Source organism: Podarcis filfolensis (assembly GCF_964270895.1).
Source record: "Podarcis filfolensis genome assembly, chromosome: 1".
Taxonomy (NCBI): Eukaryota; Metazoa; Chordata; class Lepidosauria; order Squamata; family Lacertidae; genus Podarcis; species Podarcis filfolensis.
This window is the reverse complement of record NC_139604.1, coordinates 21639185-21649163: the sequence shown is the minus strand read 5'-3', so window position 1 is coordinate 21649163 and position 9979 is coordinate 21639185. Positions and strand designations below refer to the sequence as shown.

At 46.7% G+C, this 9979-nt stretch overlaps 2 protein-coding genes and 1 long non-coding RNA gene across 6 annotated transcripts in view; 2 read left to right on the top strand and 1 right to left on the bottom strand.

Moving 5' to 3' along the window:
- The first annotated feature begins 491 nt into the window (after window positions 1-491).
- On the top strand, window positions 492-5675 carry ATP5MC3 (ATP synthase membrane subunit c locus 3). The gene is made up of 5 exons (XM_083573403.1): window positions 492-614; window positions 729-840; window positions 2384-2461; window positions 3465-3661; window positions 5431-5675. The coding sequence occupies exons 2-5, from the start codon at window positions 799-801 to the stop codon at window positions 5543-5545; spliced, it is 432 nt and encodes a 143-aa protein (XP_083429529.1). The 5' UTR covers window positions 492-614; window positions 729-798; the 3' UTR covers window positions 5546-5675.
- Window positions 5676-7468: 1793 nt separating this feature from the next.
- LOC310743830 lies at window positions 7469-8956 on the bottom strand. The gene is made up of 2 exons (XR_014539260.1): window positions 8631-8956; window positions 7469-7993 (listed from the first exon to the last, which is right to left on the bottom strand). It is a non-coding gene; the product is annotated as an uncharacterized lncRNA (long non-coding RNA).
- Window positions 8957-9059: 103 nt separating this feature from the next.
- Window positions 9060-9979, top strand: part of ATF2 (activating transcription factor 2) — a 38793-nt gene continuing 37873 nt past the window's right edge. The window contains exon 1 of one of the 4 annotated variants that reach the window (XM_083630900.1): window positions 9060-9380. The gene's annotated coding sequence lies outside the window, so the exon portion shown is untranslated. The remainder of the gene's footprint in view (window positions 9381-9979) is intronic. The other 3 variants (XM_083630902.1, XM_083630903.1, XM_083630901.1) reach the window with 3 other exon arrangements.

Genomic DNA, 9979 nt, shown 5'->3' with positions numbered 1-9979 from the left:
ACTCAGGGCTGATTTCCTTAAGAATGGATAGGTCTGATCTTCTTGCAGTCCATGGGACTCTCAAGAGTCTCCTCCAGCACCATAATTCAAAAGCATCAATTCTTCGGCGATCAGCCTTCTTTATGGTCCAGCTCTCACTTCCATACGTCACTACTGGGAAAACCATAGCTTTAACTATACGGACCTTTGTTGGCAGGGTGATGGCTCTGCTTTTTAAGATGCTGTCTAGGTTTGTCATTATTATTATTAAATTAATTATTATTATTACAACAGCAGCATCATTATTATTACAGCATTATTATTATTATTATTATTATTATTATTATTAGCATTTAAAAAGCGCGTTTTTCCTTGTCGACACAGCTAGCAGTCTTTCCTCCTTTTATTCCTACCACAATATTAAGGATTAAAGTCGCGACGGAAGCGACCTTAGGAACGTGTCGCTCGCCTCCTTTTTAATTCCTATTAAACTTCCTCTCCCCGCCCCGCCCGCCCCTCCTCATCCTGGCGCTCCGCCCCTCCCGCGCCTGCGCGGAGAGCTCGCAGTCCCTTCGACCTCTACCGCTGCACCAGCTCAGCCGGACGAGCCTCTGCTTGCCGCTGCCGGGTTCGAGGTAGGCCCCGGATCCCCTCCTTGTATCCGCCTCCATCGGGGAGCTCAGCCTTCCTCCCGCTCCCAGAGCGCTGCCGGCTGGACTCCTAAAACTCTCCTTTCTCCTCCCCTGCAGCGAGCCAGACGGCCCAGACCCGGGACCCCCCAGCCCGTTGCTCCACCGTCCCGCCCGCCCGCCCGCAGCCATGTTCGCCTGTGTCAAGCTCGCCGCCGGGTCCCCCGCCTTGGTGAGTTGGCAGCGGGGCCTGCGCATTGATCAGAGTGGGTCGCTTCCCCCTCTTGCCCTTGATTTTTTTTTCCTTTGCAAAAGGTCGGGGGCGTTGATGGGGGTTTTTTTGGGGGGGGGGATCTGGACTCTGGGACAGAGGCGACCCCCGTTAAGTCATTCATTTGGAGGGCATGTCTTTTTGCAAGGAATCATTCATTTGGAGGGCATGCCTTAATGGTGCTTTTTGCAAGGAGACTTTTGTCTCATGCCTCTCTCTCCTCTGCCCTCCATGCTGCTGCCTGGGCTTGCTTTCCACGTCTATCAGCGTTTCATGCATAAGTTTAAGGACGATGCGGCCCTCCTTGCAAAATGCCCCCCCCCAAAGTTGGCCCACTGCTGCAGAAAGAGGGTTGCAAAACTGGGTGACCTTATAAGCGAGTAGGTGATCCAAGGGCAAGAACAGGCCGCAGCAGCCTCCCAGCCATTCATTCATAAGGCCTTTCCTCTTAATCTGTGCTTGGAGGGCTAGGCCGCTAGGGTGAATTGACAGGTCGATCTGTCAATCGACAGATCAACTTATAATGCGGAGGAGGGGTGTCGCCGGATTCGCTGGGAACTGGTTTCCTGGTCTGGGGGTGCTCATCTGAGGGCGCTGACTGGTCTTGGGGTGTTAGATTGCTTGGTTGCCCCACAAAACAAGTTAGGCTGAATTCGCCAGGCCTGTCTTTTAATGGTTCTTAGGATTTAAATATTAGAATTGCTTTTGCAGACCTGTAGGGTTGGGAGTGACCTGAAGGTCATTGAGTACAGCAGAGTTGCAGCACTTTTAGGCAATGTGTGCCAACGTTACAAACGACAGTGTGCTACAGGAGCTCTGAGCTTTCTTAGTGGTACCTGTAGAATGAAGGCAAACAGGAATTATGTGCCGTGGGCTTGTTTTCTTGAGATGTTGTAGACAAGGGCAGATAGAAGGATTGTTGAAATAAAATCTCACCTGGAAACACTTTCCCCACTCTTAACCTGCCTCTGAAATCCGTCCTAAAAGAAAGTTAGTTACCAAAGATTGAGCTGTTTCTGAAATCTCGCTGTTGGTTATGGCGTTAACACTTGATAGCATGGGAAGGAGAGAAATAGAGGAGATCCTTGCTTAGAGTTCCAACTAGATCCTTATCTCAACAGCAAAAACACTTTAATACCGTATGGGAATACAAGGTTCTGATGAGCTGTGTTATCCAACCCACATGTGCCAAAAGTGAAGGTCAGACTTCAAGAGCAGTTTTTTCTTAGTGGCATTGACTTTAGCTGTAGTCAGTGTTAGTAAGCATGCCTGGAGATCAAAATTTTGCCTTTGCAAGTCCTGATGAGCCATTGATGAGCTTCATGGAATAAGAATTTTCTTCAATGGATGGACTTACTGAACTGTGATTGTAAAGAGAACTAAATCCCAGGAATCTAAAAGCTGCTGGGATGTTGTGTAGTTATCGCTTTGAAGGCTATGGTTGCAGAGTTTTGTGAGAGTGTCCATTACTTTAACACACTTCTTCATCCTCCCCCTTTCTCAGATGCGCACTGGATCAAGAATTCTGTACAGACCAATTTCTGCAACGGTGTTGTCTAGGCCAGAAGCCAGGACTGCAGAGGTACCTTAAACAATTCTGTAGCTTCCTAAACGATCTGGTGAGCCCATGTGTTGTTGCCTTGTAATAGTAAAACTTGCAACAAAGTGTCAGATTTTAGTTTTTGACAAACACATGCTGCCTTGTGTTTAGTGTCTGAACTTGGAACAACACAGACCTGCAGCTGAGTATGCGTAGTAAAGTGTTTATTTGTACTCTGCTTCTGAAGGAGCATCTCCACCCCCATCGTTCTGCCCGGACCCTAAGGTCCAGCGCTGAGGGCCTTCTGGCAGTTCCCTCGCTGCGAGAAGCCAAGTTACAGGGAACCAGGCAGAGGGCCTTCTCGGTAGTGGCACCCGCCCTGTGGAACACCCTCCCACCAGATGTCAAAGAGAAAAACAACTATCAGACTTTTAGAAGACATCTGAAGGCAGCCCTGTTTAGGGAAGCTTTTAATGTTTGACAGACTATTGTATTTTAATATTTTGTTGGAAGCCGCCCAGAGTGGCTGGGGAAACCCAGCCAGACGGGCGGGGTATAAATATTATTATTATGATACCAAGGATCTTGAAGCTGCTTATATTTTGGTTTGTTTCTAAATGGTCTCCAATCTAGGTAGTGCTCAGTCAGAGTAGCTTAGGTTTTGCCCCACCCCCATATGCCTTGAAGCCATTTAGTGCAAAAAGCACAGTAGATTGCTTAAACCTCTCTTGCAGAATTTCAGTCCGGTAGGATTAATGCTTCCAGGGCTGTGGGATTGCGTCATGCTGTCAATGGTTCCAGATGGGCAGAAGTTGTTAGGGACATCAGAATCATAATTGCTTTGGGCACTTTCCCCCATGGTTCTTTAAAAAAAACAACCTAGGAAGAAGCTAACACTTTCTAAATCTTCTCACTCACCTGTCCAAAGAAATGTGTCTTAAAGCTCCCCTTTCCTTCCCTGCTGTAGAAGCTTGTGCCTTTCTTAGTACAAGTCTATAGCAAATACTTGTGCCAAATGTAATCCAGTTCTTCTTGTTTCTTTCAGGGCAACACAACTTTCCTTACTGGTGCTCAGAACACTGGCAGTCAGCTAGCACTAAGGGAGTTTCAAACTAGTGCTATCAGCAGGGACATTGACACGGCTGCCAAATTTATTGGTGCTGGTGCTGCCACAGTAGGAGTGGCTGGTTCCGGTGCTGGTATTGGAACAGTTTTCGGGAGTTTAATCATTGGCTATGCCAGGTAATGGTCCTTTATTTCTAACTTTCAGCATTATACTGAAGGAGGTTCAAGCTACAGCATTGTTTTTTCCAGGTTCAGGATACTGTAGCTTGTTCTGCTCACCCACATGGCACAGTTAGCCTGGCTGTGGCTCCCAGAGAAGGCTGGAAATAACTGTGCAGGGCTTCTGCCAGCTCTGCATTTGTCTTCTCCCTGGGATTAAGGAGGAAAGCTCCTTAATACTGGGGACAGAATGGGTGTGGATGGAAGGAAGTTTGTCAGAAGGGCTGAGCACTTGCCCCAAGCGTAAGAAGGAGTAGCAAATTAGACCTGTCAGGAATTTGAAGACCTTGGGGCTTGTATAAAGTAACAAAGCATAACTCATTCTGTTTACTTAATGCATTTCTTAACTGCCGTAGAGCTGAAGTTAGAAAACTTTTGAAGTCGCTTAGAAGACTTTTAAAAACCTCTACAGTCATTAAACAAGCATAGAAACAGCAGCTATGCTTTTTATAGTTAAGTCGGAGCATAAGATGATCAGGATGTTGAAAATGTTTAGCTGAACAGAAAGATCCTTGCCGTGTGCAAAGATATTGTTGTTGCCAGGCAAGCCTTCTGAAGGGAGCAGTCTACAATTCAGGTATTGTTCATGGAAGGAAAGCCTTCTCTTATAATCAGCAAATTTTTTTCAGCAGGGGGCCAGTCCACTGTCCCTCAGACCTTGTGGAGGGCTGGACTATATTTTGGAGGGGAGGAAAGAACGAATTCCTATGCCCCACAAATAACCCAGAGATGCATTTTAAATAAAAAGACACATTCTACTCATGTAAAAACACACTGATTCCCGGACCATCCGTGGGCCGGATTGAGAAGGCGATTGGGCCGGCTCCCACCCCCGGGCCTTAGTTTGCCTACTCATGTCTTACAACTTATCTCTGATAGAGGTGGTGGTTGGCGCAGGACATCAGCCAGTTATCTCAACACGTGGGCAGCTTGATATGGGATGAGACACTTCCTGTATTGAGACCAAGGACCTGGCAGAGATGAAACTGTTAAATCCATTTGAAGCTTTTCTTTTTTAAAAAAAAAACACCTTTGCCTCATCTTGGTCCTTAACTAAATGTTTACAATTGAAACTATTCAACTGAAAGTGGGAGGTCTTTAAAATCTCTCTCTATAAAATGGATTATAGTTACTAGTGCTGATGGGGGATTGCATGCATTAGGGGAATTCTTTAATTTTCCAGTTCTAAACTTCTTAAATACTCTTCTGGATTGTATAATAACAGCATACTATGTCAGTGGTTTTAGCTAAGATAACAGATTCAAATTTAGGTAGAGACGGTTGGGAAACTGAGCAGGAGCCACACAATGCCACTAAAAAGTTTGGTGGGTATAACTTTCCATGGGAAGAGGCAGCTGAAATTACTAACTCTTGTGGTAAGTCTTGTGTAGCCACAACCTCCCACTTTCTGAGTAGCTTTAGGGTTGGGGTTTTTATATATTTTAAAAGATACACAGCCTTTCATTTCAAATTATGAAACGGAATAGTAAAAAACACATTTTAAAATTGCAATACAAAATAAAACAAAGCCATAAAATTAATAAATACAAGCAACTGGTACTAATGACCAACAAAGTCATGTGAAAATAAATTGAGTTTTAGTAAGCAGTGAAATTACATAATTGCTGGTGCTTGTCTTTGTTCGGAGCAGGTTATAATATTGGTGGATTTGTTGAAAAGACTCGCTTCAGAATAAATGCAAACATGACTTTTATCTTTTATTTCAGAAATCCTTCACTGAAGCAGCAGCTATTCTCATATGCTATTCTGGGATTTGCCCTGTCTGAAGCCATGGGTCTCTTCTGTCTGATGGTTGCTTTCTTGATCTTGTTTGCCATGTGAAGAGATCTGTGTGTAACATTGGCATTAATGAACTACAATGTGATTCTGTGAACCTGGGTTCGAAAAATGTTTATCATGGAATGTATGCTACTTCCAAAGCAGCTTAATTAAAGATGGTAACGAGTTTAAACTCTGCCTGTGTCATGTTTGTGTTTTGACTTCGTCAAAAGTTTTCCCAAACACTGCAAGGTCTAAATTTATACCTTAGAAGGGGAAATCCAGATCAGGGAAATTGAGACAAACTCAGTGCAACAGTATTGTAAATCTTAACAGATCGTATTAAACACCTGACTTCAGCTTTATCATTCAGTGAACCTGGCTTCCACAATTATATGTTGTATTATGTCACAAAGTTATGGAACTTGCTAATATATATATATGCATCTCCATAAAAGCAAGTTACCTGCAGTGCTTTAGTAAATGTAGGTAACTTGTCCCTAATTCATATAGCGGACCTTGTCCTTTTATATGTATTCCAGAGTATTTATGGACCTTACAATAAAATCGTCTACATCAACGAGAGGTTCAGTCCAAGGAAGTGAAGATAATAAGTAAAATACTTACTGTAACATTTTATGAATGTTTTGCTCAGGAATGAGAAAGATCAGTAACCACTAACTTGTCTCTAAATAGAAACCTCAGTACTGACTAGGACTTAGCTTCATTGAACATTATTAAAATTCTCACCAATGTAGTGAATGTTGCTGAAATCATAAGGATCAGTAGTTCAATGAGGAAATTTAAGTTGCTTTTCTTTGGTGCTGCATGACTTCTGTCAAATGCAAATCCAGGCTAAATAGGACCATCTGGAAAATTAAGATTCAGGTAGGTAGCCGTGTTGGTCTGATGCAGTCGAAATATATATAAAAAATTGTCCAGTAGCACCTTAGAGACCAACTGAGTTTGTTCTTGGTATAAGCTTCGTATCTGAAGAAGTGTGTATGCATACGAAAGCTTATACCAAGAACAAACTCAGTTGGTCTCTAAGGTGCTACTGGGTTATTTTTTTATATATTTGGAAAATTAAGGATTCTCAATTTCTTTTCTTGGAATAGCTTGGCTTTTGTTGCTTTGCTGCTGTCTGGCCTGGAAATAGCAAGGAAAAGCTGGAATTTATTCAGATAATCATTGAAAGGTACTGCCTTTCCTTGTGCAGTCACCATACTGTAGACACCCTGCTGCAGAACACAAAGAAACAGTGCTGAAAACACTTAATGTTTTTCAGGTGTACAGGTATAAGGATGTGCTTGCCAGCGGCTTTTAATTATGCAGCTGCATTCAATAGGAAATTCATAATTAAGGATGCAAGCAGCACATCAAATTATAGTATGCAGTAGTTGGGATGGGGGGTTAGGCTAAATGTGAGCTGGTTTAAACACTGACATGTTGTTTAGAAAGCCCAGCACCTTCACCGCCTTGTCCTACTTGAAATACAGGAATAATGCTGATCTACAGGCTTACAGGGGAGAGCCTGTAGACTTGCCGATCAGAAGGTCGGCGGTTCGAATCCCCGCAACGGGGTGAGCTCCCGTTGTTCGGTCCCAGCTCTTGCCAACCTAGCAGTTCAAAAGCACGTCAAAATACAAGTAGATAAATAGGTACTGCTCCGGCGGGAAGGTAAACAGTGTTTCCGTGTGCTGCTCTGGTTCGCCAGAAGCGGCTTAGTCATGCTGGCCACATGACCCGGAAGCTGTACGCCGGCTCCCTCGGCCAATAAAGCGAGATGAGCGCCGCAACCCCAGAGTCAGTCACAAATGAACCTAATGGTCAGAGGTCCCTTTACCTGATAGGCTTATAGTAAAGATCACTCAAACATCAGGGAATGGAAGTAATAGCACTTAAATGCTTATAATGAAATTATTTTTTGAAAGGTGATTTCAGTCATTCTGGTGGTTTCTGTTGCTTTTACTGTTTTTTTAAAAAAAACTTCCACTTGCTACACAGTGCCTGCTGCCTCTTAAGTGTATGTGTGAAAGCTAGAACTCTCCCATTGCTAGTTAACAGCCCCAGGAGAGATATATGTATGTTTGTTTCCAGCCAAAGCCTCTCCCCATGTCATGAAAGACATTTTGGAACCATAGAATTGTAGAGCTGGAAGGAATCCCCCAAGCATCATCTAGTCCAACCCCCTGCAATCTTGCTGAGACCTTGGAGAGCAGCTGCTTCTCAGGCAGAACTAGGCTAAGCTGGCCACTAGTTCCACTTGCACCACTTAGCTCAGTGGGTTGAGCAGGGGACTGTTAATCTCAGGGTGGTGGGTTCGAGCCCCACACTGATCCCTGCATTGTAGGGAGTTGGAATACCAGGGTTTCCCAAACCTGTCTCCAGCTGTTTTGGGACTACAACTCCCATCATCCCTATGTGCTGGTCCTGCTAGCTAGGGATGATGGGAGTTGTAGTCCAAAACCAGCTGGAGACACAAGTTTGGGAAAGCCTGCCTAGACGATCCTCTACAGTTCTAAGCATAGCTGTCAAGTGTCCCTTATTTGAAGGGACAGTCCCTTATTCTAGGGCCATGTCCCGCTGCTGTCCCTTATTGATGGATGTCCCTTAAATGTCCCTTAAATGATGTCCCTTAAATTTCAAAGGAAGCAGCTCCTCTCCCTCCCTCCCTGCCGGCCAGGGAGGAGGGAGGCTCCAACTGTGTTGCTTGGCTGTGTTGCTCACCCAATAAGAAGTCTAAGAACGACTGGGGGGTGGAGCTTGCATGCCTTGTGTGTGGCTAGTTAATGCAAGCTGAGGGGGTTTTTGAATGCTGGACACCATTTTGTTGCACGTGCTGCTGCAAACTTTGCAGTGCAAAGCCAGGCCAGGGAGCCATCTTAAGTTGAGGCTGCATAGGCCTTGTGGTGCATGTGATTCAGATTCTATTCAGTTGAACCTCTGGTTACAAAGTTGGTTGGACAGTGTTCTCGAAGCTACCAGCATGAGTTTGACCAGACTGCAGAAGGACAGAAAGACTGGAGTGCCTGGAACAGGTGAGGCTGCAGGTCCCTTATTTTGGCTGCTGGTCCCTCATTTTCAAGGCTGCTGGTCCCTTATTTTCAAGGCTGCTGGTCCCTTATTTTCAAATCTGTAAGTTGACAGCTATGGTTCTAAGGCAGATTTCTATGGGGGAGGGGGGAACGTGTCCTTTCCCTCTTGCAAGTACTAAGACCAGGCACACCCAAACTCAGCCCTCCAGCTGTTTTGGGACTACAATTCCCATCATCCCTGACCACCGGTCCTGTTAGCTAGGGGTCATGGGAGTTGTAGTCCCAAAACAGCTGGAGGTTTGGCCGAGTTTGGAGATGCCTAAGACCAAGAATCCCACGTCACGTGTACACTTGTAGAAACCAAAAGCCTCTTCATACACAAGTCAGTGCGCGAGTAACTCTCCCTGCCTGCTGCTCAGACTCAGCTTCTCGCGCAGCCGCAAGGAGAAGGAGCGCGCGGCATGTGGGGGGAGGGGGGATGGCGAGCGAGAGGCTGACGAGCGCGTTCGGCTGTTTCCGGACGGAGCTTCGGTCAGCGGCCCCGCCCTCGCGGCGCCCAGCAACCACGTGTCAACCCGCTTCGGGCGCCAGTGCGCGCGCGTGTGTGTCTTTTCTGCCCCTGCCTTCCACAGCCCACCCTCCCCTCCCCGCCAAAGCGCCTTATCACGTGACTGGCTGCATCTTTTCCTACGGGGTAAGGCGGCGGCGGCGTGTTGGTGGTGGATGCGAGGGGAGGGGGTCCGGGCGGAAAGAGAGCGAGAAAGAAAGAGATGTGTCAGTGAGTTCCCGCGAGATGTGACGGAAGCCTGTGGGGGGACACGGGCGGCTTTAATGAGCGGCTTTCCCGGCGGTCGTGAGGGGTGAGTTTTGTGTGTGTGTGGCCTTTTTTGAGGCGGGGAGGGGATGGTGGTAAACAGAGGAGGTGGAGAAGCCGCTGCCTGTTTCTGTGTGTAATAGCTCGGGGTGTGGCCTTACCCGAGCCTGGGCTAGGGGTGGAAGTCGCCGGGCCCTGTTTTGAGGGGAGGTGGGGGGAGCCTGGCAGGCTGAAACATGGCGCCGCCGCTGCTCTGCATAGAGAGAGGACTGAGCGGGGTGGGTGGGATTTTTTTTTTTTTGCGCCCGTTGGCCATAGAACGCCGCGAGCTCTGGGAAGCCGTTGCTGGCCGCCACTAACTGTCACAGAACGTCGGGGGGTGGGGGGAGTGGGCAGACCGAATTTGGCTCCTACCATTCGCCCCCCCCGTTTCCCCATTGCCCTTGGTGCCGACCACTCCATCACCTCCCTGGAAGGAACGTTATAAAAGAGCCTGACACTCACGCAGCGCCCGGTGTGTTGCTGGAACAGGTCACAGTGGAGGGGTTTTTTTGGGGGGGGGTGCAGGGAAGCGCTTGCACTGCAGAGAGAAATGTACACACACATACACATAGGATGGTTCTCGCTTATGCGAGGGTGCCCTGA

Bases quoted from the DNA above. Each gene is read 5' to 3' on its own strand.
- ATP5MC3 (XM_083573403.1), top strand. From the start codon at position 799: ATGTTCGCCTGTGTCAAGCTCGCCGCCGGGTCCCCCGCCTTG. The intron at 2,462-3,464 runs GTACCTTAAACA...TGTTTCTTTCAG, and splicing joins CAGAAGCCAGGACTGCAGAG to GGCAACACAACTTTCCTTAC. The intron at 3,662-5,430 runs GTAATGGTCCTT...CTTTTATTTCAG, and splicing joins TTAATCATTGGCTATGCCAG to AAATCCTTCACTGAAGCAGC.